Source organism: Poecilia formosa, unplaced genomic scaffold (genome assembly GCF_000485575.1).
Source record: "Poecilia formosa unplaced genomic scaffold, Poecilia_formosa-5.1.2 Scaffold8, whole genome shotgun sequence".
In the NCBI taxonomy this organism is placed as follows: Eukaryota; Metazoa; Chordata; class Actinopteri; order Cyprinodontiformes; family Poeciliidae; genus Poecilia; species Poecilia formosa.
Genome location: NW_006799947.1, coordinates 803,742 through 831,532, shown reverse-complemented (window position 1 = coordinate 831,532; position 27,791 = coordinate 803,742). Strand labels below are relative to the sequence as shown.

At 39.6% G+C, this 27,791-nt stretch overlaps 2 protein-coding genes and 1 long non-coding RNA gene across 5 annotated transcripts in view; 1 reads left to right on the top strand and 2 right to left on the bottom strand.

Annotated features, from left to right (window-relative positions):
* kop (askopos) overlaps positions 1-27,791 on the bottom strand; it is a 76,879-nt gene that overhangs the window by 40,395 nt on the left and 8,693 nt on the right. The window lies entirely within an intron of this gene.
* On the top strand, positions 206-27,709 carry fndc5a (fibronectin type III domain containing 5a). Of its 2 annotated transcripts, none has more exons than XM_007574702.2 (6): positions 206-893; positions 17,294-17,409; positions 19,264-19,456; positions 24,602-24,691; positions 24,784-24,917; positions 26,005-27,709. In XM_007574702.2, the coding sequence occupies exons 1-6, from the start codon at positions 833-835 to the stop codon at positions 26,062-26,064; spliced, it is 654 nt and encodes a 217-aa protein (XP_007574764.2). In that variant the 5' UTR covers positions 206-832; the 3' UTR covers positions 26,065-27,709. The 2 variants fall into 2 exon arrangements, 1 of the variants encoding a protein (XP_007574764.2); XR_001658958.1 differs by having other exon boundaries at positions 214-893; positions 24,784-24,985.
* Positions 4,252-24,595, bottom strand: LOC107833240 (uncharacterized). The gene is made up of 3 exons (XR_001658959.1): positions 22,259-24,595; positions 14,683-14,688; positions 4,252-4,262 (listed from the first exon to the last, which is right to left on the bottom strand). It is a non-coding gene; the product is annotated as an uncharacterized LOC107833240 (long non-coding RNA).

The window sequence follows — 27,791 nt, the reverse complement described above, 5'->3', positions numbered from 1 at the left end:
CTTCGCAAACAAACCCGAGGTGGAGAGGCGGGTGTCAAGCTCAGTGGTGAAGTCAAGAGACACGTGTTTTGCCTGCGAAGTGGAGAAACGCGTTTCCACAGAGGCGACTGTTTGCGTGGGATCGTGTATGCATATTTTAATAGAAGAGTGGGCAGCGATCATTCGGAGCGATCTGGCTCACCAAGTGGGCAAAGTGAAGCAGGGGCGTGAGAGGGCTGCTGGTGACAAGTTTTCACTTGATCAGCTGCTCATCCCACACGGTTGCGCCGCGCTCTAGAGGTCAGGCTCGGTGTTTGGCGGAAACTTTTGGCTGCAATTTCAAAGCGATACGACGGGGAAAACTTTGAATTCACATATCCTCGGATGGTTAGAGAAAATAAGCGTTTTTTCTTTGTTTGTTGGTTGGTTGGTTTTTTTAGCTAAATGATTTTTATTTGTCGAGCCGGGTTGTGTGCTCCTAAGCGGTAGGAACCTCACACACAAAGCCCAGCGCGTTTTCAGTCTGCAGATGCAGCCGAGGGTCTGCTGAGCTGGAGGAGGGATCTGACTGGTGCACATTTTTTTTTTTTGGACGCATGTGAAACGGCGCAGTCCATGATGATGAAGATGATGATGCTGGCTGCAGCTCTGCAGACAATCGCGGCAGCTGAGTGAGCCGTGAGGTGCTGTCCAGGGTGCTGAAGAGTCGCCGTGTTTTCCCCTCCTCCTCCTTCTTCCCGCCGCACCCCCCACCCGTCCAGACTGCACGCGTGAACAGACGTGGATGCCGAACAGCGCAACACGGCCCGAGTAAATAAATGGGACCGCACGTCGTCCGAGCGTTTGAGAGATCATGGAGAGATTTTTCCTGCTCGTCCTCAGCGGCTGCCTCGGAGTCTCTCGAGTCAAGGCGGGTAAGTTTTGTGGCTTGGGATAGATTTTTTTCTTTCTTTCTTTCTTTCTCCCAGGTGAATCTGAGCGGTGGTGATCATTTACTGCGAAATTGAACGCAGCATTCGTTACGGGGGGTTTCCATCGGCATGCGAGGTGATGCTGGCTCTCTGGTGTGTGTTGGGGTTGCAGTTGCTTCTCATTGTGTGTTTGCAACATGCTGCAGCTGGTCAGAGAAACATGGAGGAACATGTGTAGTGATGTGGAGACGGAACTGACCTGTGACACACTGCTGCTGCTGCTGCTGCCTCTGTGTGTTAATGGGAATAAACCTGCTGCTGCTGCTGCTGCTGCCTCTGTGTGTTAATGGGAATAAACCTGAGCTGTGCAGCTCATAAAATGCAAAAGCATCAAGGCAAACATCGTAAATCTCTTCGACAACTAAGGCTCTTTTTGTTTCAGTTGACTACAGCGTTGGAAAAACTGCATTTTCTGGGGAATTTCCTTTGAGTTCTGGTCATCATTAATGAAAATTAGGCTTTTCCTGGCCAATGGCTCACAAATTTGGCTTAAAATTCTGACCAATTGTTCTATTTTTATTTTCTAATTTAATTGACAAAAATGTGAAAAAAGAAAGAAATGTGTTGAATGTTCAGAGGACTTTAAAACATGAGCGAGAAAAAATGAGAACCTGTAATAAAAACAGAAGAGAAAACAATGCACTACAGGTTACACAAATGAGGGACTGTGGAGTATTGCAATTACAATACATAGACAAGAGAAAAACAAGTTGCTGTTTCTGTTTTTTTATGAAACTAAATGCCCAACAATACCACAAAGACAATAAAACGTATTGCAGGTTCTTCGAGGTGGTGCTTTTTAAATTGAAGGAATAAACAGATTGTCCATTTATTATGCATCAGGTATAAAACAAATCTCTCACAGGTGGTCTGATCTGGCTCAGTTGTTCGCACTGCTGGCTTTCAGCAAGAAGGCCTTGGGTTTGAATCCCAGTCAAGGCCTTCCAGCACAGAGTTTGCATGTTCTCGGGGTGTATGTGTGAGTTCTCGGCTTTCTCTGGCTTCGACCTATGGCTCAAAAATATGGATAGTAGGTCAACTGGGGGTTGTTCTGTCACAAACTGGCAACCTGTCCAGGGTGTACCGTCCTCTGGCTCAATGATTTTGGAAAGCATGGCCTAGATGAGGAAAAAAGTGTATTGAAACATTTCCTTTGACAGACAGGAAATGGTGGAAGTTTTCAGTTTTGATGCATGAAAAAAAAAAAAGGAAGTTTTCAGCATCTGACCTTCCGAATCGCCAACCAGAGCTGACTTAGCAAAAAATTAAATATCATATGTTTTATTTCAAGAAAGACTCCAGATCATTAGAAATACATGATGGGACTGCTGCTGCACGGAAACGCCGCTAACGCATCCAGTGTGCGTGCTGGTTTTTTTCCCCCCCAACATGCATCCATTAAACATGCATTTTAAAAGCCCAAACTATGCCGCACTCTGGAGCGCTCGCAGAGATGGAGAGCCTCTCTTCGCTCCTGCCGTCAGCCTGCTCCTCTGGTTCGCTCATCATCCTCCCACTTCCACACCCTCACCGCTGATGATGGATCACCAGGCTGCTGCTCTCTGATACACACAGACTTACACAGTTTATTGAGACAAATAATTTAATTGTGCCCCACCCTCCTGTCCTCATGGGGCAATGCCTGGCTTCCACTTTTTGAGGCCGTTTTGCAACCACGAATGTCCGTGGTGTTTAATTTACAATAGCATATTATTTAGAAATACTTTGTTTTGTTGACTGTATTTTACAGATGCACCGGTACTTTAGGTAGACAAGCTTAAGAAGCTTTTAATTAAACTAAAAATCACAAGCAGCGCAAGTTGACGAGAAATAAAATGATAAAATGAAGGTTATTTATTTTGTCCACCACACAAACGGGTTATATTATCTCTCCAGCACCCTGAATAAGCGGGATGGTCCTATTGCTACACATAAACAAGACGATTTTTGCTAAACTCTTTATCTGAAACCATGGGCTTTGGTCAAATTTTACTATATTTGGCTTTTTCACCAATTCATATGGGTTTGTTGTGAAACAAAGGATAAATATTGGAAAGTAAGGTGGAGGACCTGTAATGCTTTGGGATCGCTTCTTTTCCAAAGCCACTGGGTTAGCATGCACGGCACCATCAACTCTTTGAAACCAGTAAACTAATTAGTCCTTATTTAATCGTCATTAAGTTATGAACCATACAGAAGTTTACAAAAGCAAAGCAGGGCAACAGCGGCTCCATGTGAAGTGTTGCTGCCTTGTTTTCGAAGCGACGAAGGTTCGGTTCCAGTTTCCTCCCCCGCCCCGTTAACGTGCCCTGAACCTCAGGAATCTGCAGATCGGTCTATGTTCATCAGAGCTACCAAGTGAATGTGGTTAAATTAGATTAAGCTATTTTGTGTCACATTAAATTGGAGAACACGGGGTTAAAGGTTTCAACCGAAATGATTTTGCTGTGTATCTGCAAAGTGTGAAAAGTCCCCCATGTTTCAGAGCAGAGTTATGAAAAATAAATAAATTCTATGTGCAGCACATGTGTCAGTGTCATGTCTGCCAAAGTCTGGGGGTTTTGTCCCGGCGCTGGGTGCTGATTCAGTGCTTTGTGGAAAGAATGTGTTCCAATTCATCTTGAATCGTTTGAATAGTTTTCTCTTAATAGCTTGAAGGCTCTTAACCAAAAGCTACCCACCAGAATGTTGGATGTGATTAACATTTTATATGTTTTTGTTTTGTTTTGGGGTTATTTGCTTCTCCTCTTCCCCAGCCGTTCAAATGCCCATCTGAGCTGTATAGATTTTTTTTTTTTTTTCTGCAGTTTTAGGGGAGATTTTATCCTCTTGTTGTTGCGAGAGAAATAAACAGGACAGGTGTAACAATAAACAAGTTAGGAGCAAGTATGAGAAAAAAAGCAGAATGTGGAAAAAAAAAACAGAGAACAGATTACATGAAACCATAGCTGTGCAAATTTAACAAAAGAAACTGAAAACAAAAGGAAAAGGATTCTGCAGACATTCTGAATAAAACAGAACATAAAAGAATAAGAAGATTATCTGCATTTATGTAATAAAGCCCCTAACCTTTATCTGATTTCTTTCAAACAAAAGGCACATCAAACAGCTTCTTGTTTGTTGATTCGTTTGCATGCTTTAAAGACGGGAGCTTCGAGTTTTCATGCCTTTAATGAGCATGAAGAAAATCCAGAAGTTTTTGTTGTTTGAGCTGCGGATCACTGTTTAGAGTCAAACAATGAAAACTCCTCAATAAGAGGATGTTTTAGAAAATGTCTCCCTGAGTCAGCTTCTCCTTCTGCCCCATTCAAACTGATTAATAAATAATACTTAATCATTTAAAAAGATTAATTATGCTCAGAGCGAGCACAATTAATCTAAGCAGGTATTAAACATACTTTTCATTATGCATACATTTCTGTATTAAAGTCCCACCTTCCGTCTCTCACAGTAAGCGATCGTAAAGCATGTAATTTTCATGAAAGCCTTGGAGCAGATGTGCTGTTGGAGAAATGCAAAAAACAAAGGCTGAAAATTAGCTTTTATCTAAAAGAAAAACTCCCACAAAATACTCTATTACTGTACAGTACAAACTCATACACTGTCTGTACTTTGCCATTTAGTCACACGCTCCGTTTTAGACGAGGGATTGCTGCTTGGCTGACAGAAAAGGTCCGTTGTCGGCTTTAGAGGAACATTCAGGAATCCTGGTCCAATTCATCTGGAAATTATGCTTCAGTTTATCTTTATAAATGAAACCGTTCTGACCCAATTCCCACTAAATACTTTAAACAAATTTTAACCGTGTTGCTCTTTGGGAATGGGAGCATGTGAGGACATTATTGAGCAAATGCATAATGCCTGATCTTTTCTTAGCTTTATCCTTTCTAATTTCGCAAAGCAATTCAACTTTCCCTTTCCTTCAAAGTTTATTACAGCAAAGTAGACAGTACATATTTTATTCTCTAGCAGAAGAAATAAAATTTCAACTCTGCTTTTGCATATGAGAGGAAAGGTGTCCAAAGTTTAAACTAAATCCAAGAAAGCTATAAAAGCACCTCCAGAAAAATAGCACTGCTGCTCAAGATTACTTCGAGGAGTAGAAAGCAAGTCATTAACAAACAAATGGGTAAACACACAAAAGTTTCACACAGTTCTGATTCACATTTATGAATAGTTGACAGAAAAGCACCAAATTATGCAGCAACGTTTCTTTTCACCTTGCTTCAGAACGTTCAACTGCACAAATCTTCGCCTCGGCCAGCACTTATTTTGATCTGAAACTGCGTAAAACGCTCAAAACAGTCACAGAAGAAAAGACGTTTAAGCACAAAGAGGAAGCTGTAATTTCTACAGTATATTTGACTTCAAAAAAATATTTTCTCTCCCTCACTGCTCATTACGTTTAATCATTTCATGACGAGTTGAGCAAGACGAAGTGGAAAACAAAGAGTGAAGCCAAGTGTTTGTATCAATCTGCTGCTGTTCTTTCCTCTGGCACCGTGTAACGCTCTCCTTCATTTTGTAAAGCCCCTTTGAGCTCGCTGAGAGCTTCTGGCTTAGCAAGAAGCAGATGAAAAGAGCAATGGCCTTGTGGTTAATAGTGGTGGCTCAAACTTGCAAAAGTTATAAGATCAGGCAGCAACACAAGGAGTAGGATCAGCGGGAGGTTCGAGCACAAAGACAATCATTTAGATTGCCATCTCTTTACATCAGAAATTGATTTTCGCGCCATATTTCTTTGATGGCGTTGTTTGTGCGATGTGTCGGGACAGATTGGCACCGTCGTTTGAACACCGAGCCCGTGGGAGAAAGAGGCGATGATGCCAGCAGACTGACGTGGCGATGGCGGCGCTCTGACGCACACCGTCGTCCGTCAAAATGTCCCAGGAGTGGGAGGGTTTGAGTTTTTTTTTTGTTTTGTTTTGTTTTGTTTTCCAAGAATGTAAATGTTTTTTTCCATCGGACCTTTAAGAAGTTAGCGGTGAATAATTTCACCATCTGTGACATGTTATTTATACACAGAGGCATGACAAACCAGATCCCATGATCCTTGTCAGCAGACCAGCAGCTCTGTATAAATGTCATTTTAAATGTCTTTTGTCTGACAAGACAAACATTTCAAAAGTCTAAAAAGAGAAAGATAAAACATTGTTTATTTTTCAGCACTGATTTGTTGCAGTTCAGATCATCTTTTGTTCATAGGTCACAATTAATTTAACACAAAACACAGTAATCATTTTTACAAAAGCAAACAATTAATTATGTTCCATTTATACTTTACTTTGAGTTCATTAGAGCGTTTTGGTTCTTTTGATGCTCAGTCTGTCCTTTTCCCTCAGGGTGTATATATGACATGACAGAGGTTCACTTCTATTGTCAATGCTTCAAAATAGGAAAGACAAGAAGGCATCACATACAAATGAAGGCAAATGGCTCCAAAATGTGTGGTGTTTCCGAAACCCTAACAGTAAAAAGTTCCTGGATAATCCATAAAGAAATCGTGAATCAAAGTTCTTCCATGGTCATGTCAGTGACCCAGAATTTCAAAGGAAACTTGACTGGGTTCTTTATTTTTTTATTTTTATTTTTTATAAGCAAGGAAACATGATTGTGCAAAGTATCAACAGCAGTGTCTAAGTATGCATGTCCCCCATAGACTGTCATTTCTATCTTTTGAGCTTTTTGCCATACGAATTCCCGCTATTGTGTGCTTTGCTGCCCGTTTTATTTAAAATAAATATTTTAATCTGCTCCTTGGTTTTCATCTTGGCTTCGGTTAGTTGCCTGATCATCGTGTTTTTGTCCTTCAGCAGTTAACAATAATAAACATTAATTTTCTTTGATTATTTCCCGGGTTTTTCTCACACTGTGTTGGTTTTCTTGAGTTGCCTCATTTTGTGTCTCTTGGTTATGTGCTTCCACCTGAAACAGCAGCATTCTCTGTTAGTGTCTGTGAAAAAGAAACAAATATTTTGTAGGCTAATATCCTCACGTGAGTCCACCAGGCGCCCTTTGTTGTTTTAAGTAAGATTGAATCTCCAGAAAATAAAAAAAAGTCAAACATTGGAAATTGGAAGCATAGCTTAAAGAGTGTGCAGATCCTTCTTTATTAAAAGCTGCTTTTTGTTGGTGAAATGTGTGGTGGCCCAGATGATGTGTTTTACATTTAAGTGGTCTGTTGAACAGGTGGGTCCCTAGGAGATTACCTGCTTTATTTTCCCCCGTTTCTGAAAAAGTTTCTCAATATTAGAAGTTGTGTCTAATAAAAATAGGCCAGAGATCAATTTTATTGGCTGTTGGAGTTTTGTTAGATTTTCTGATTCACATTTAGAAGATCAGAACAAAAAGACAAAATGCAAATGATGAGGATCCAAGAGTTCAGCTAGAGTTTCATCTCAGGGAATGTCGAAAACTTTGGATTGTAGTTATCGTGTGCAGATTTGTCACAGACATCAACATTACTACATTTAGGATTTAAAGGCATTTTAAATGACAAAATATTGATATTAATACTGTTAATATTATTAGAATTAGTTGCAAAAAAGTTTTATTTTTTTCACAGCACACTGACTGTCTCATCGACACACGTACCGGACATGTTCTGCGTACCATTAAACTTGTTTTTAACTATAAATGTCAGTCCTGAAAATGAATCCCTGCCTCTCAATGAAGCGCCAACCGTAGGAAATGTTTGGAAAAAGTCCTACAACTGATACAATATTTAATGAACTAATTCACAACTCGCCAGAGATCATGTCTATTCATTTTAAAAAGTGGCAATTAACAAATTCGATGGTTGCTCTTTAATAAATGATGAGATGGACTAACGCCAGTCTGCGTCCCAAACACCCAGCGCCAGCATTAAGGTGAACAGAGAAGAGACCTTCAGTTTGAAAAATATTATTTTGGAGCTTAAGCATATCTGCACATCTTATAATCATTAAGGCTTTTATTGCAAGGGTTTAAAGGAAGTTTTGTCTCATAATCTGGAGCTGCTTCTCAACCTGCAGGCGTAAAGTTTCTTGTCAGTATTTTATTTGTGCTGCAGTGGATAATTAGACTCTCAGATAAAATTCCTTTTAACAAGCTCAACAGGAAACCGCACCATGCTGAGGAGGTCATAAATATGGCTGAAGGTTACCCTACTCGTACTGTTTTTTTAAAGAGCCTCTCTTGCAGCACTATAAGTCCAAGTAGCAACTAGATTTGCTGGTTGAAATATCCCTTCTCTTCGCTCACTGCATCTGTCTTGTGTCTGCAGCAAATCATCATGGAAACGGCTTTTTGCGTCTTTATATCAGTTTTTATATTATTATTTAATCATGATTTTTCTTTCTTTTTTTTAACAAAACTATTTTTTTCCGTTTATTTAGGAGCATTTCAGTTTTTTCAGTTGTCCTCTTTTTAATTCAGGGATCCCAGCTGCTCGAATATTTCCATTTTTTTAACAGTTTTTCTTTCTATTACAAAGTGCTAATATCGCATTCATAACCTCACATCAAGCTGCGAGCTCCTTTAGAGTTATCATCTCCATCTCATATTACTTGTTTGCCTTAGGGGGCGAGGAGAAAGCGGGGTAGGTGGGGCTTATTCCTAATTTGAGAATAGATTTCATTAGCAGTGGGGTTGTCAAATAATCAGGCTCACGGCGCTCCTTTGCCTTTCTGAATTAGCTGGCTTGCATTCTCTCTGTACACAATGTTGCATTGATTTTCAAACTCAGCTTTTTGACATTTAATTAGAGGAATGCTGGTGGTTGTGCACATTTCATCAAGTAGAAATATGATGTTTTGCAACCGCACCCTTTCCACCTCAGCACACTTTTGGCCGGCAGGGTTGGAAAATTCATTTCCCACGAGTAAATAACTCATTTCTCCACAGAGGGACTAAAAAAAAAATAAATAAATAAGTGATTATTTGACAGAGCTGTGCACTGAGGCAAAGGGGACCATAGAGAATGCATAAAAAAAATACAGCATAGTCTAAACAAATAAAAACATAAGTTATCGAATAAGAACTGATCCAACTGTAAATACATCCCACATTCAAAGCTAAAACACCTCTTTTTATAGCCACTTCCCAACCTACACTGTAAACCAACTGAAGGACGAGATTAATCAATAGTAAAGTAGTATACGAGTGAGTCACCATCTCCCCTTTTCACCCACCACATCCTCACTGTAGCCGGATTTCCATTGAAGTGTTAGTTACAAGCAGAAAACGATGGAGGGGCTGCCAAAAGATCCGAAGCACGGCACAGAAATACAGCGAGAAGAGAGACAGACGCGGATGAAAAGCAGGAGAGACAAAGAAAAAAGAAACAGACAGCACAGGCGTCTGCGAGGGGGAGGCTTTACCTCGAGTGTCCGTATCAGTCAGCAAAAATAGGTTTGGAAAACAATTTAATACAGATATATGGTTTTCTTCTGGCAGCTGTAAATCCTAAGGATCTGGCAAGACACTGAAATAAATGATAAAGAACAAAGAAAAGGGGGATCCCGTCCATGAGGCGCCTTCTTTTAGGCTTTCGGTTACATTTTAAGCAGTGGCAGTAGGAAGTGTGGCCGTGAACCAGCTGGCTGCATTCAATGACGAACGCTTTACGGCCAATGAGTTATAAAACACGACAAAGCATTGCAGTGTGATCATACACGAATTACCTACCACTTCTTAAGTAGCTACCAGATGTTTCTGCTTCAAAGTCTGAAACGCCTCCAGCTTACTGAACATGCAACAACTATGATCATGTTAAATAGACGCATCATTAGCAGTTTTATTCAGTAAGCTTAAAAATAAGGTCAGTCAATGCGTAGTCAGTAATTTACTATCTAATTTAGTATTTCACAAAATATTGTTGAAATCTATTTATAATTCATTGTTTTCTAAAGGTTTAACCAATTCCAGTGTTTGTTTTTAACCAGCAGCTTTTCAGCCTATCAGAATTAATTCAGCTCTGTTGCTAGGCAAAGAGCTGACTCAACTTGATGAATATTAACTCTAAAGAGAATCTGGAGCGCTGCAAAAACACATATAATCGACTGGTGAGAAACTGGAAAGGCTGGTTTTCAGTCGATCGGTTCAGTAATAAATAGCATTGAAAACAGATAAAAGTTTAGGAATGTGAAGTCATATTCAAAAAACAAGAACATTAATGAAAAGTTCATTCATCTCAGCAACTCAGTCACAAATTGAAACATTTTAAATTAATTACACACAAACTGATGTTGTCACAAATATCTTTCTGTTAATTAGGACAAGCTTTTCCCATACAGCTAATGAAAAATACAACATTTAAGACTATTACATCAGACCAAATAAAACATTTTTAAATGTGAGCTATAATGAAAGGCATGTAATACCTCCTTTAAGGCCTATTATTTGCAAAAGAGACTCCTAATCTGACAAATGAGTCTTGCTGGAATCCTTATTCGAATTTACTGAACAAGATGATTTGCTTTGATGCTGAAATTGTAGTTCCTCCATTTTCTAAAGGATTCACAAACATCAATGTTATAAAAAAAAAGCTGCAGCATTTTTTTTCTCAATTGTGTTTTACATTCTTTAGAAGAGTGTCTGAATAATTGCAGCAAACATCCAAAGAAACCAAAAAAATTGGTGTAGATCACCACAGGTCTGACCAGTGTAACTCCTCACTGCGCCTCATGACTGACAGAGAAAAGTTCAAGCCGACAGCTGAGAGACAACCAGGAGGGGGCGGACAGCCTTGACATGTTTTAGGTTTCCAGGTGAAATTGACAGTATCAAGCTGTTTTTTATCACTTAACCTCTAATCTCCGAGTCTCCAAACTCTGATCTCTCTTTAAATAGTTAATAAAGAAATAAAGGAAATATGAGCTACATGTCTCAACAGGTTTACGTCACACGCTGATATTCAGTGGAAAACTCAGTTCTGCAATTTGTTCTACAAGATACTCGTCGTTATGGATTAATTTATAGCTGCTATTTCCCCCGCAGGTTAATGTGCTCTTTAAAAGTTGCATTATTTAATCTATGTTTGCTCAAAGTAACACTGCTTTGATATGTTATCCCATCACCAGGTTATTGCAGTTCACATAGGGTGACTGTTTACGCACCATGACATGGTTTACAGGGACGGACGTTGTTAAATCTGAGTTAGTAGCCCACCACGATGCAGAGTGATTCCAAACACCTGAGGTCCGTGCTTCCTTTTAAAAGGCCAGATAGAGCTGGGGCATGATGGAGCTATAGCAGGCAGTTCTCACCCCAACTCACAAGCCCACAGACTAGCTTATTAGCAACCTGGGGAGCAGAACCAGCCAAGGGGCCTGAATCTGGGAGAGAGGCATTTCTAATGACTGCAGAGCTGTAATAAGGTGGTGCAAATCCGTGTCTCCCCAGGGGGCTGGATGGAAGCAGGAACACCACCCTGCATGCTTGTGGTTTTAATTCAGCAATGACAACAGGGTGCTACTGTCGCTAAAGCGGTTACATTCATGGAGTTTGCTGAATTCAGTATGTATGGCTTTGTAAAAACGTTGTCCGAGTATGCTATCTAATATTCTTTCTATGTGCTATTTTAGGGGTTAGGTTTAATTCATGATTTAACAAGGAGGACCATTGGTTTTTCCCAGGGAGCTAGTTTGGTTTGGAGCTAGGTGTTTTTCTTTAATGATTGAACCATCTCTTGAAAACTGCTTTTTTAGGAGGTTTGCTAAGATGATCATTGTCTGTCTGAAGATCTAAGACATTTAAGTGTAACAAAAACAACAAAAAGAAGAATCTGTAGAGAAAAACCCTTCCACAGCATGGTATATGATGCCATCTTTACATGATTAAAGGGACAGTATGTATTTTCTTGACACATAGTGCCATTTTATAGCACAATCAAGTCACTGTGTTACCTGCAGTTGTAGGTAAAAATGCTGTAGATGTCAAACGTGACTTAAAATAAATTTCATGAAATTTGCATCTGTCTCTTTAAGAAGCTCCTACTCTTTCCGACACTCCACCTTCAGTACATCATCTCACGAGTGCTGCTCACCGTAAATACATTAAAATCTGATGAAGAAATGCTTGGATTTATGGCACTAAGTAAATATGGGATATTTTGAAACCTTTGGTCAATTTAAATGCAATGTGATAGTTTATTTTGCATCTAGCGGCATTAGTTTATCTAAATACTCTTTGGATCAACTTGTCACACTCTCCATCTGTCTACATCGTAAGCACACCTTCACATGCTTACAAAAGAGTTATACTTCACCTCAGTCTAAATAAATACCAGAATTTGTTTTGTTTTTTAAAACCGTATATGTCTTACGTTATTTTCACTTCTAATGTGTTGACATGAGTGTATCCACAGGTTGACCCTGATACTGATTGCTATTTTCTGCAGCCATGATCCACCTCTCTGTTAATTGCAGTTATTCCTGCTGTAGCTTTTTTTTTCTCTCTTTTTATTTTATTTTTTTTCTGTTGATGGCAGATTTGGCCCGGCATTGTTATTTTAGCTGCATCTCTTTCCTGAAAGGAGCTATTTCTGTCAATAACTCTGTTCTCGTTGTGTTTTTGTTGGGGTTTTTTTCAGTAGAAACTACTCCTGGCTCAATGCCTCTGAGTTTAGCTGTGCCTGTTTCCTGGAATTCATTGATTGATGCAGTTTAAATGAATAAAATGGAATTGAATGAATATGCTAATATTAAGTTTATTGGGTTTTTCTTTTTTTTTTAGATGTCTGTTCATATGAAATCAAGTTTTTGGATAAACCTCGTTACAGCACTTAAAAAATAATACATCAGATTACATCACGAGGCAGACTGACTGCAGGTTTATTCTTACTAAAATATTTGCACTGTGTAAAGAAGTTGCAGTGAACTTTAAGGCCTCTTTGTTAATCAGAATAAACCTCCGGTAACTCGGCTGACTGCATGTTTATGCCATGTCTAAATGGGCCCACTCAAAATGATTTGAGGCAGCAGAAATAGCTCCACTCGGGAAAGCAGAGCTCTACAGCTGGGGGACATGAAAAGAAAAATCATTTGATCTTTATAGCACCCAACAGTACACGCTCCACATTACATATTCTCAGGCTACCTGCAGTATCTCCCTCCGACTCAGCCCACGCTTCTGTGTCGGCACACTTGGTAACACGCGGCAGACTAAACTCTGTCCGGCTCAGGTCGATGGAGAATCGAGGAGAACGCAAACAAAACAATGATGGACCACTCGGCATTCCTCCCTCCCCCCTGAACTGTCCACGTTTTAACACGTTCAACGTCTCGGGGAGCTTTTAAACGCTAGGGAGCAATAAGGAGCTGTCATCCTCAACGCAGCTCAGCGTGGGACTGACAATTAGCTGTCACTCTGATCATCATCAGGATAACAAAGACGCACACGCAACAGAGGAATCCGTCATGGCTCAAAGTCACCCCCACCTTGTCTCGGAGCGAAGCGGGCTGTGTGCCACTGAGAGTTTATGAAGACATCTGTCTGGTGTTTCATTAGGGCTGACTCCTGTGTCATGTGGATATTTAAGGAACACGGTCACGGCCCGGCATCCTCTCCCTTCCTCTCTCTGTCCCCAAAGACAAACGCATGCGAAGAGGAGACGGGCAAAGACAAAAGAAAAAGTTTCCAAAAGCTCTGGGACACGAGGACACTTGGAGAGCGGGTTTATACACGCACTATGTGGACATGCGAACTTGATGATGCATATTCACCTTCCACTGCTTCTTTTGAAGTTTAACTATTATTCAATTTAAAAGACTTTAATCAATACTTGTTTTCTGACTTGTAGGAGAAATGTCTTTCTACAAAACACAAGAGGCACCTAGAATACTAAACATTGGAGTGAAAATATAAAAGAACCACTGAGAGAGACAATCAAAGGGTTAAAGTCAGCTTTCTCCAATAGGACACGAATTTCTGATTCAAAGTCCAAATGTAAACACATTTTCCACTAGCTGAGGCTTTTTCCTCAGATCACTTCAAAAAACTACACTGGACTATAGATTCACTTCAAACAACATCTGATCCACACAGTTAGCCAGATTATTAAAAATATGTATATTTTTACTACTTTGTATATTCTTATAGTTCTGCCTGTTTATATGAAAGTAGCCCACTGTAAAAGGCCCTCTAGAACACGACAAATAAAAGACCTAAAAAAAAGTCTGTTTAATTTAGAAATCTGAAAAGCTCTAAAATATAGAAAATTAGTTTTAAACTCTGGTCATTTTTTAAGTTTCATTTGATACGTCCCTTATTTATCTTCTGCTAGCCACCGGACATATCCAAATTTAGCTGAAACAAATATATTGAGAGCAAGGCTCGGCTAGCGTTAGCATGTCAGCATGTCAATGAGCCTCAATAATCAGAAGTTATCTAATTATAAAGTTATCTGAAGTGAAAGACGTTTCTATTTGTGGAGCTTAGAGGAATCTCTCTGACATTTAAAAGAAACATTTTACAAATAATTATAACATCCACTCATTCATAGTGGTCATAGTTCTCATATTATTATTGTGATTACTCTTAATCTGGAAGTGTATGGCGAGTTTGGGATCCATCATCTTTGTTTGTGTCAAATGTTTTTTTGTTTGTTTTTTTTATTATTATTTTGTTTTCAAAACGCAGTTGATTAAAAATGATTTAAGCTCCTTGTAAGCCTGTTACTTAGCAGTACTTATAATTAAAAGTTAAGCACCAAAACCACAAAGACAGAGGTTGGGAAACTCTGCTTTAATACTAAAGTCTCGCACTTTATGCAACAGCTTAAAATTCGAGGATTGCAATGTGAAGCGACAGGTAAGATGAAAATGTAGGCCACGTGAATATGTTCGTTCCCACAGTGTGCAGAAGAACTTGTATCCATTATTTTTAAACAGCAGTTTAGCACGTGTAAAGTAAGTAATGGTGTCACAGACAGAAATAAATGTGCTCCAGGAGGGAGAACAGAAAATAAAGTGAGCACCAACGGAGAGATGATAAGCTTCATTTGTGATTCCTACGGTTTCATTCGGCTCCGGAGCCCCAGACGCCCGTCCTCCAGGCTAACCAAGTAAACAGCAGACGGTAAACAAAAGCACATCCACTGCAAACATCAAAGTTGCCCCCCTTTTTTCTGATGAAGAGATGCAGCGAGTCTCCATCCTGTCATCTGCAGTTAGTCAGGTCATTCATCAAGATGTCAGCCACAGGCATCAAGCCGAGAGGCGGCGCAAAACAAAAGAAAGGCTAAAAAAAAAATAATAATAAAAGCCTGCTCTGGACTGCAGCCCCTGTTTCTGAATGTACAGTACGTACACAAGCACTAGAGCGGCCCATTGTCCTGTAATTACCAGCTGTGAGGTTGGTGCGGGTCTGAGGGCAAGTGAGCGTTAACCTATTCAATGACTCATTGATTTCATTTGATTGGTCGAGTAAGATTTATGACCCGTCAAAGCCTCGGAGAGGGCCTCGCTTTAAAACTTCTCGTCTTTATTCACCTTTCAGCTCCACAAAGCAAATATCAATCAGAGCTTCTTAAAGGAAGGATCCAGCGTTTCACAACAATAGAGTTCAGATGCGAGGGCTTCATCGTTAAAACAAAAAGGCCCACGCTCATCTCGACTTTCACTCATTCTTTGTGTCTCGCCTTAACATTAAAGTCTAAAAGTTCATTACGAGTCCCCGCTTTATATCACAACCTTTAACAGATCGTTTGTTCTTTCCCTTAGCTTGCCGCTCCTTTAATAATGTGATCTACACTCGGCTACCGTCAGACGTGTGCAGCCTTGAGCTTCATAATTACAGACTCCAAGTCCCCAAGCAGCTGAGGCCACCAAAGTGCACCAGGAGCAACACATAATCTCACAACTAATTACGTAATAAAGGCAAATTATTATTCGCAGCTCTTGTAGAGTGTGAACCTAATTAAACCGGAAGTGGGTTTGGAACTTGATACCAAATCAAAAGCACGGCGCGGAGACACACAGTTGTTTAGTCGTTAGACGTATTCTGATAATGAGTCAAAAGTTGTTAGAGTCTCTACATATCGGTTCGTGTTGGAGCATTTTATTGCTCTTGTTTTCAAATACTTACAAAGAGACAGAAAGTGGGAAATTTCAATAAAGACTTGCTAAATATTAAAGCTTGTAGTCAAAATACAAATTGGATGAATACATAAAGAAATTAATGGTACTATTTTTAAGGTTTTTCTTTGATGAAAAAATTTATTCTTTATAAACAACGATATGGGTGTTTCATTCCACAACAGTATATGAAAACCAAAAAGACTTTCATTTCAGGGACTTGATTTAAAAACACGTGAAGATCAAAACTTCACACTAACAAAACTTTAAACTAACCAAAAAACTGATTTTATTCGATTTTCTCCCACGTAGCTACTGTATAACTACCACGGTTTCATATGGCATTTACACACAAAAAAATTATATCTTTCTTTTGCTGCAAACCTCGGCAGCAATCTGGCCTAAGCAGCAACGGTGGGTTGCTAGAAATGACGCGCCAGTGCACTCAGCGCTTTGCCTGCAAATAGTCTCTACATCGAAGTTTTAACAATCCTGGAAATAACTGTGACAGATTTTTAAGCAAAATGTGGTGAGTTTGGGATGTATTTAGGCCTCCAAAAAGGTACTTTATGATAAACGCTAAAACTGTGACTGTATGCTGGCCGTGGTGGACATGCCGCACCTGCCTGTACATTTTAAACAGTCTGACTTTAATTAGAATGAGGGGTAGCAGTAGCTTCATCGCCTGCAAGAAAATAGTGTAACGACCTTCCAGCTTATCTGACTGACACTGAGCATCAACAGGTTGGAGGAGGATCACACAGCAAAGTCTAGATGTACAATTACTGACCTGGAAAACTAAAACTGACCTCTGATGGTTTCATCTGTAGACAATGAAAGTAACTAACAACATCAACTGAGCAACACCTTATCTTCTCTGTCATTTTTCATTACTTTTTTTTTTTTTTTTTTACTATTTTATACTGTTTCCTGCTGTTAAATTTTGGACTATATGGACTCCAGGTATTTGTAGAGGGTAGGGACCAAATTTACCTTAATATGCACTAGTACACAAAGTAAGCTCATATCTACAGTCTCCCTTATTTCTTGGGGGTGCAGCCAAAGAAAATAAACAGCATTTTTCACTGTTTTTCCTCTTCCTACTTCCCACTATGAATCCCAACCTCATAAAATGGATTCCTCTGAGCCATTTATTCACACCAACGAACTCGGCTTCCCGCCGTGCCGGTGGACGTTGCAGCAGAATGCAGAAAACGGAGCTTTTACTTTATCACTTTATATTAGAGCGTGAACAAAAGGCTTTTCTTCCCGTCTCATTGTTTGCAGATAGCCTGTCGCCTCCCGTCAATGTGACCATCAAAGAGGTGAAAGCAAACTCTGCTGTGGTGTCATGGGACATCCCCGAGGGAGACCCCGTCATTGGCTTTGCCATCACACAGCAGGTGAGTAGCAGATTGTGTAGGAGACATCAGTGGACAAAACACAACAAGGTGAAGAAGATATGGATTTACGAAAAGACGCCGAGGTGTGTTAATAGACTAAATAGGCAAAACATTTAACTTCATTCACCTCATTTTACATCCACACACACACACACACATAACTCCACAGATAGGGGACATACAGCAACTGATGTTTTCTGTCTGGAAAACATCACTTCGGACAATAATGTGTATTATATGTGCATTTACACTGTTTCAATAACGCACTTGCTTGTTTTTGTAAGGAACAGTTTGGGAATTTGAGGACTTGCATGATCAATTATTCATAGAATTAGAAATGAAAAGGTTCTGTAGCATTGTTCTCTTGCTCTATTAAATATGAGACTGCAGCCACTTGGTTGTTTGGGTGAATGTTTGTGCTGGCAGCCTGCACGGGGCTGCAGCGCTTTCGAACAACCGTTTGCACACAAATGTTAATGTATTTTCATTGGGATTTTGTGTAGCAAAAAAGTGTTTTGAGAAGTTCAAGGAAAATAAAATACAAGTTTCTTACTAGCTTTGCAGAGCTAGAGAGCTCACAGTATGTATTCAGAATGCTAATGAGCATGTATCACGTTTCACAGTATCTTAAGATGCTTAAGAAATGAGGTGGAAATCATTTTCTTCTAAAGGTACTTATTTTTGATGGAAGAGATGCTGGAGATTGGGTTAAACACAGTCTATGCTCCTTTCTCTTCTGAACAAACTCATTCAGCCTTTTTTAGGGGCTGAAAGAAATGGCCTTCTGCATCATATCAGATTTAAACTTCTGGTAAATAAATGGTTACAGATTACAAATTAGAAACTGTAAGAAACTGATCAGTCTGAGGCAAACTCAGTTTCATTTTGGGCCACATCAAACATTTGAGTGTTTTTAAAGGGCCGGTTGCACCAGAACGTATTGATAAAACCCATTAAACTAGTAAGATATGAATAAATAGCTGTCCCTCCAGGATTTTTGATCGTTTTTCAATCAAAATCACAGATGTGGTACTAAATTAGAAATATTTGCAAGGAATTTTTACAACATTTGTGCTAATGTATGATATTAAATATGAGTTTTTTTTATTACTCTGAGTATGACTTGATATCAAGGAAGGCTGAAGCAGCAGTCACTTAAACCCAATATTTGCTTTTACCACTTGCGATAAAGATTTGCAGTAAAATCAGTAAAAATGTGGGAATCTGTTGATCTTATGTGAATTTTGCAGATTTTTGAAAAAATTGAGAGATTTAATAGATGATATTTGGAGTTGAGAGGGCCACATAAAAAGCTATGGTGGGCCAGATTTGGCCCCAGGGCCTTGAGTTTGACACGTGTGGGCTAAGAGACTGATAGAACTAGCAACAATCATAATATTTAAAAGTTGGGTTTTTTTTCGTTATCACTGACTAAATGTTTTGAAATTAAAGGCTGGACTTATTTTTTGAACGGTGAGATTATGCTACTGCATTTAAAGTTGAATATCTTTTAAGGCTATGTACACAGCACACATGTCTCTGAATACCAGAGAGATCAAACCATCAAGGAGCTTTCATTCATGCTGTCTGGACAGCTCGATGGTGCCTCTTTGATCAGTCGCAGAGATCCTTTTGCTTCCAGTTTACCCATTTTGCAAATGAGATAACTCTGCGTTTGCCAAGATGCAAAGATGGGAAGATGCGTATTCCAATAAAAAATGTCACAAAAGCCCTCCTGGTACTCAGTGGTGACTGCGGCATGTCCTGGCTTTACCTCTACCTTTATTATGTGTGTGTGTGTTTTCAAGTCTTTGTTTAATCAGTCAACCCCCATGTCGTTTCCTGCTTCAACAGAAGAAAGATGTGCGCATGCTGCGGTTGATCCAGGAAGTCAACACCACCACGCGCTCCTGTGCATTATGGGACTTGGAGGAGGAGACAGACTACATAGTGCACGTCCAGTCCGTCAGCATGTCCGGGACGAGCCCGCTGAGCGAACCGCTGCGCTTCCGAACCCCAAAGGAGGCCGAGACGCAGGCCTCTAAGAGTAAATAGCCACATGCAAATACGCTCACTCGTTCAGTCATTTACACCTACAAGGATGGAGGAGAGCTCTTCTGCTCCTTGTTTTAGGGCATAAGTACGAAAGGGACTTGGCCTTTTGACAATACAGTGACAGATTTAGCCTAAAAATCCAAAAGAAATCAATAGACACAACAAAGCATGAAATGAAATTTCACAACAGACTGCTCCATCTCTCCCCTACTGACTACAGCTAAGGAGCAAAACGCCCGACAGGGGAAGCATACTTCACTGTTTATTGATGTTTTTCTGCTAGAGCCACTCTGTATGCGCCCTGCACAGCACCACTGTAAACCAAAATGAGGAAAGGCATTTATCAGACAGACGGAGGAGGTAGTAAGGAAGCTGTAAGGGGTGGAGAATCGATGTGCTTTTGGCTGAGCCATTGCTCCATCTATTCCCCCTCTCATTTGCACTCCTCTCTCACATGAGCTGCCGCGATGCTCCGCACTGTTTGGAGCCAGAGGGAGTCTGAACTTCTCGCTGTGGCTGTAAGTGGGCTGCCAGGAAGCATGTAGAACATAAAAACAATCAGCGCCAAACACTGAAGAGATGCGCCGGCGACCACCAAGACTTAATTAATACTGAATACGTTGTCTGAGTGTTATTTATGCAGCAGGGAAGAATTTAGTGAGATCAATCACCGCGCAGGACACAAGCAAACACTTTTTAATTGGATTTTCTTTTTTTCTTTTTTTTTTTCAATTTTGTGTAATTACACGTTGTTGCTTTTGTCACTCCAAACACTAAATAGTTCACACAAATGGACAGAAATTGTTTTTGTTTTTTGGGGATGGAGGTTTCTAGCGCACACACAAAAACACTTTTAACACGGATGGTAATTCATTTTTGCAGTAAAATAAAATTACAGTGAAAGAAAACAGAAATATGCACTCATTTTCTAAAAAGATGGGAAAACATGCTTTCAGGACTAAGTTAAATTTTCACCTCTCCAGGTTATCGCTGCTTGCACTTTAAAACAAATGAAGTGTTTCGACGTCGAGCCCCTGTTCACTGGGAAATAAAAAAAGATTTCCACTTCCGCACCTTTTCCTATCATCAAAGATTCAACATCCGCAGAGACCACCTCTTCGCGGTTTGGCACCAGTACCAGTTGTCCTCCGTTTTTTTTCGTTCGCGGTGCTTTCTCAAGGATGTCTGTTTAATTAACTCGACTGGGTTAGAACAGAGGAGCATTTTGCTGTGGCAGAGGAGCAGCTTTTCTCTGAGTAAACATCTTGTAATTCAATTCACAGGAAATTGTTGTTACAGTAGCATTCAAAGCGATGCTTGTTTTACAAAATGACTGAGACGCTGATCAAACTCAACTCAGTTCCAGCACAAATGTGGACAGGAGAAGAAATGCTAAAATGCAAAAACTCAAAATAAAAAGCAGATTCAATTTATTAAAGATTCTAGATTTATAATAAATATAAGAAGTCTACGCTCCCTTGTTAAGATGACAGATATATGGGGCGGCGGGGGAAATTAAACTATGATAAATTATTTCAAAACATTTTCTACCCTTTGATGTCATTTGCCCACTCTGGCCTCTATCAGATTTTGAACACGTCTCTTGTCAGAGACCTTCATAAGATTTAGCCCTGAACTTATTCAAAACCTCTCTTGCATCCGCTCTTTTGTTAATTCTGAGACGTTTTGTAATTGTGTCCAAGAGTTTAAAGACTTCGGTCGGATCTGGAAGGTTTTTTTGTGGGGAAGAACAGACTTCAGTCCTCCTTCGGCCAGACTTAAGTAGGACACATGGGATTCTGGGTACATGGTGAACACAACCAGTACCAACCAAACCCTGTGTAGCTTTTGATCTCATTGGCAGGATCCACAAATAACTTCAGCCTCACTTTTTCACCAGAATATAGAGAATATCCAGTTTCGGTAAAGCCGAAATTGTCTGATATTCTCCATAATTATTTATTGTGCCATGTTTGTGGATTTTTAATGCTCCTCTCCTCACTAATAACACATATTAAATATTGTATAATTATATATTACGCAAATATTTGTCTTTAGTTGAAAATACTTGATATGCCACATTAAAAGTAGGAAAACTCCGATTGATTTTTATTTTAAATCACAAAAACCTGGAAAGACACACGTTATATGATCAAATCTGTTGCACTAAGTCTCAGAATAACCTCATTTTGTTTCTTTTACATTTACAACACCTCTTTTTGCAACATTTCTGTAGATCACTCAGAGATATGATTAATACTGGAACAGATTTAAGAACATGAAAAGCAAATAGTGCTGTAAATCTTGACATGAACAGAGGAGTTTGTTAGCAGACAGTGGTGCAGTCTACAGAATGGGAGCAGATCTCAGTGCAGCTGTTGTCTAGACATGCTGGGCGAACATCTTGAGGAATAAAACGAGGTTTTCACGGTTCCCTTTCAGCTGCTCTGCCTTACTGTATTACACTGATCTCTGAGAGCAAAGGATGAGCCTGAAAATGTCAGATTTTTCGTCATGGGATTGAGATACACGAGATCAAAAGAGCAAAAAAACTGGGATGAAAAGAAGCCAACACAACATGTACTCAATGCAAAAAGATGTGGCAATGAGTTAAGAGAAAGACAGGAATGTTGCTCGAACCAGATGCCACATGTGGAAAAAGCACAGACTGCAAACATTGCTGATTACTCTCCTTGGATCTAATAAATGTGAAGCTTCTCTCTGTGGTACTGCGTTAAGAAAATACAAAGCGTTGTCACGAAGGACTTCCATCATTTTGTTAAGGCTTGAAGACTTTGCCTTCATAAATGTTTTCTGATGTTTGCCCATTAAACGTCTCTCAGCTCATCTGCATTAGAGACGAATTAGCAAAATTGCCAACACACACAAAAAAAGAGAGAAACCACTCAGGGATTTAAGCTTAAATTCAGCTGTACAAACAACTTCTATTTATCATGAAAACAAGAAGGTAAGAATTTACTTATTTTACCTTGAGCAAAGCTAAAGCAAGTTAAAAAATAACTTCACTGATTTGAAGTTCAAAGTTGAAAACCTTTTTTTTTTTTTTACATTTTATCACATTGCAACCCTCAAACATCTGTGTATTTTATAAAAATTTTAATTGAAGGACATCTATATCGCTTCCTTCCTGCTTTGCACATCTAGAAACGTGAAGGCTAGATTTGTTGAATACATAACTAACTAAACCACCCAAATATTCTCCAAAGCAGAGTCAGGAAAGTCAAAGCGATTATTTGTTTTCATGTGATTATTTTTGTTTCACTTTCAAGTTTCATTTTCTTCTACATGTAGGATTACCATAAGGGGGGGGAAACATCTGCTGTGACCTTCAAACAAATAATTGTTTCCAAAAATGTTTGCCATTTCTTTAAAAGGATATTGATTGCCATTCAAGACTGATACATATATATACAATTATAAAAAGCCCCAGCAGCAAACAGGCTTCTGTCAGGTGTTCCAGGTGACCAGTCAGTCCAGTTTGGTCGGCCAGCTGAAAGCTTGAGGGGCCCCAGGCTGTTGTGCTTTGATTTTTTCTTTTCTTTTAAAGAGACCAATCGATTGGTAGAATTGCTTGTTGCTAAAAGCCACTGGAGCGTGGGGATCCTGCACACGGGGCGCACCAAATGTCACCCGCTGCTGTCGTATAAAAGGACGGAAAGCTCTGTGTGTCGCAGTAAACTTCAGGTCACACAACAGTGCATGGAAAAAAGACTTTTGTCACTGAGTTTGTGTGTAAATCAGTAGAAAATCCTCACTGTTTTAAGCCTGTGCTATATTCCGCTGCCATTAAAGAAGAGAACAGAAGACGATTTACTGAACGCAAGAAACACTTTTTGGAAAAAGTCAACTACAAAATATGTATTAAAAAAAAAATCTAATTTTCTAACAAAAAATGTTCTAAAAAATGTTCAAAAAGCCTTCTTGAGTACAAATACAGGTCTTGAACAGGAGCTGTCTGGAAAAAGTCTGTCAGTGTAACCCCAATTGGATTAAATGACAGTCGAGCAGTTCAGTGTCGGCGGCAGCGGCTCTACAGCAGTGTGCTGTGACACCTTTTGAAGCTGCAGAGAGAGAAAACTCTTGGAAAAATCCCTGCAGAGAACAGGAGCTTGAAGACAAGAAATACCACTCTGAATAGTTTATGAGGAGCTGGCAGGCTCAATGAGTGACAAAAGCTTCTCCGTACTAATAAGCTAAAGAACATAAATCTTAGAGTTTTGCTTGTCTACATCACTCCTCTGTATATTGTAGAATGATGTGAACTGAAATATTATTGGTTTTCATTGATGTTCTGAAGTTTTAAATGTGCCAAAATAACTGAAATATGATTAAAACATCCCACTTAAAATGTTATCAGATCTGTACTTAATCATAACCTTTTGTTTCAGCATAAAAAAGGACCAAATAATGATACTTCAGCCATGGTTTTCAAGAAGAAAAAAAAACATGAAATGACAAAGTTGCCATGAATTTTTTTTAAAAATCATCTTTGTTTTGCAATATTTGTAGAAAATTTCTAAACGTTTCCTGATGTCCAGTTTTTCCCAACAAAGAACAGCGGTCAACATAAAGCAAGGAATTCACACTCTCTTGATTACACTGACAAAGCCTGTCTGTTTTTACCCTCGCATTATTTCACTTTTCTTTTTTACTTCAAGAATCTTAACATTTTTTCTCACATCGTTCTAAATTATATAAATTGAGTGAAATTTATTGCGACCAACATCTGCAATATCGCAATTATCTATATTATTAAACAAATTCACCAACACCCATGATTACTCTGAACTCTCCCTCTCATTACTCAACTAATTTAATAACCCCTGACTTATTAAAGTACATAATATGCAGACATAACAATGGTGGTGGGTCAAGATGTATAGTAAATTCATTATAGTGAGGGAAATATTAATGAATATGTCAATAATAAAAGAAGGCTTAGAGTTACTTTTGTTCTAGGCCCAAATAAGATGACCTTGGCTCTCTTAATGAATAGAGTACCTAAAGCAAATCTTCAAAGTTATTAAAATGATTAATGAGAAATCCCCGTTTGTTACTGTAGGAAATCAATTTTAGTTTTTATAGCCAATGGCCTTCTCCCTCTTGACCTTTCCAGACGAAGTGACCATGGAGGAGGTGGGTCAGGCGACCCAGCTGAGGGCTGGAGAGCTCATCATCATTGTGGTCGTACTCATCATGTGGGCAGGTGAGAAAAGGCCAAATCAACCATCACTGCTTCCTAAAAAAATAAAATAAAAAAATGGAACAACAGACGCTCTACTTGTTTTCTCCCTTCAGGTGTGATTGCCCTCTTCTGTCGTCAATATGACATAATCAAAGACAACGAGCCCAACAACAACAAGGACAAAGCCAAAAACTCCTCGGAGTGCAGCACTCCTGAACACCCGAGGGGGGGCCTGCTGCGCAGTAAGGTATAACCCACCCCTCTGCTCCTCCTCCTCCCCCCTGGGCGCCTCCCCCTCTCAGCGACGCTGGCCAGGTGAATGGTCCCGGCCACTTCTCGACTTACTTTCCACCGACACATCATTAGTTTTTCCATTCGGCATCATCTGAGCATCAGCGCATCGCTGCTCAAACACGGTGACGTTATGTGCATGACTGCAGCATTCTGCTTCAAAGGGACCCGAGTCGTGATTTCTAATACCGTAACAAAGTCTTGAGTCACGCATCATTTCCAAAGAGTCAGACTTTCTTGTAATATTTGTCGTGCAGAAGCAACCAAAGAAAAAACTGAAATATCCTCGGCTTGTTTGGGGAACTGCTGATGAATATGACTTAAAACTTTGACATTGATCAACTGTGCTTAGACACATTCAAGTCAGAAATAGCTTTCATGATCAAAATCTTTAAGGTGAGGACAGTCCAAAACCTCAGTGGTCTGATCAACCAATCAGAAAAAGGCCATGTTGTGCTACACAACCAATAGTAAGGATGGATTCTACATTATTATTATTATATTGGTCAGACTTCAGAAAGACCAAGGTAAATGATCTATCTTGGAAGATAAAACTAACTAGAACTGTTCTCACATAACGGCTTCAAAAATATATTCCAATTCCACAAAATTGCATTCTCAAGAGACCGAGACATTAAACAATACTTCAAGTTAAATTATTTTTTTTAATCTACACAATTTATGAATTAAACAAAATAGAATCATTCACACAAGAAACACTTTTACCTTTTGCGTCTAAACAAAGAATGGCATAAAAATAAAAATCTCAGATCTCAAGTATTTTGGTCACTTAAAACAGTTGTGAGAAAGTCTGGCTTCTTGAAAGCAAAACATGCAGATTTTAGCTGCGACATTAAACCTTTGCACTGTCCTGCTTGGAACACTGCAGAGCCCCATTTCACACTCATCTGTGCAGAAAACTACTGATCCAAGCAAATTCTCCTGATCCAAGCAAATTCTCCAAGGCATTCTCATGCTCATTAAAGTTTGCCTTTTTTTTTTTTAACAGTCTTCACGTTTCTTTTTTCCCCCCCCTCCAACAGTTCCCCAAGAACAACAACAACAACAACAGGTTGCCATCTGTCAACATCATTGAGGTGTGACTGCCGTTAAGTCTTTTCTTTACTCAGAAGACTTCATGCAAACAACGAGCCCCTTCTAGGTCCGTCAGCTGTCAGGATGACGCTGGGACAGAGGGACTCTAGGCGTGCAGGCGCCGCTTTCTCTTCTTCAACACCGGTTCTGGTGTGGAGCTGAAGCTGCAGGGGACTCCAGGGGACGTGGCGGAATGAGGCCGAGCTCGGCCTCGTTTTCCAGGAGAGCAGAAAGACTGCAGGAAGAGTTCAGCAGCGGGTCTGTGCTCGGTGACAGTACATTGGGGTCACGGTTTTTAGTGCTGTGGAGAGACTGCAGACAAACCAACCCCAGGGACCACGGCTGATCAAACAGAGCCAGAAACCGTTACCGGAAGAATTTGTACTTAACTTTTTCTGGGTGGTACTTTAAGCTTCTTTTAACGCTTATTTCCTCATGGGCTTACCCCTGCGTTTGATGTTTTGGTATCTGTTTGGGCTTTATTTTTCAGTAAATCTCCAAGTGCAGAGACTCTTTGCTGTTCTGGTACATTTGTATTCCCCCCTCAGGGAATCCAGACTCCACCCAGGTAACAAAAAGAGCCATTTCCACTACAGGCTGCAATGTCACCAGAGCAGCTTTAGAGGGATCAGTCGGCTAAAATCACTCACAGTCATTAACTCGTATATATGACATAGTTCTTCAAGTCTGGCCTGTAATTTCTCTCGTCTTTTTTTATTATAGACTTCTAAAATGTAACATTCCTCTCCCTGAACGAGCCCTTTAGTACCTCCTGGTGTCTTTCTTTTTGAGCGTGATGGATTTCACGTCATTTTTGTGAGCAGCAGAACTCCCCTAATGGAGTTCATTCATCTAATTAATTAACTATGAACGGGGCTGGACTCTGCGGACGTCTGAGGAGAAGAGATCCCTTCAATCAGCAATAACAGCCCCTCAGAGGAAACGAAGGAAGTCCGGACTTGAACTCTGGATCCTCTGGAAAAAGGAAAACTGTCAGCATGTCACGGATGAACAAACTGGACGTTCAAGTATGCTGGAATAAACCTTGGGTATCATTTTTAAGTGATCCTCAAAAAAGCCTTTTCAGCTGTGTTGAAAAAAAAATAAAAATATTTCTCTTGGCAAGCATGGAAAAAAATATTTTTTAAATCGGGCCCAACTGGGGAACCCTGAGACTTCTTTACGGCATCCTGAACAGATGTTGAGACAGAAGGGCTTCTTTCAAGACTTTTTGAATTATTATTACGAACATGTGTTTAAAGTCCATGGTAATGAAAATAGCTATTGTGGTAAGCGCATACATGATGTATTTGAGGGCTGATTTACACTCAGTAGTACTGCCTTAACAATTGTATCCCATTACTTACAAGATGTTGTATCTCACTTTTGTGACATTACATTTACCTTTCACCCAGTATTTAAATGTTTGTGCAAAGTGAAGGGAAAACATAACATGCAGGTTGGAGGAATTGGCAAGTATCTGATTTGTAAATAAATTTTAAATGTCTTATTTAGTACAGTCGGTCTATAGAGGCTTTGTGGAATAAGGTTGATGTAGAAAATGTCTCGATTTGTAGGGAAGCTAGGAGATCACATTTTGTCAAAACTGTTCAGTTTTATGAAAAGCACTTTTCAAAAAAGAAAAAAAAAACATCACCTACTCTTATGAATTTTTATTATGTCATTATGCCTTTTATGTTCAAAAGGAGGAGTTGGTAGGAGCGAGCACTGAAAA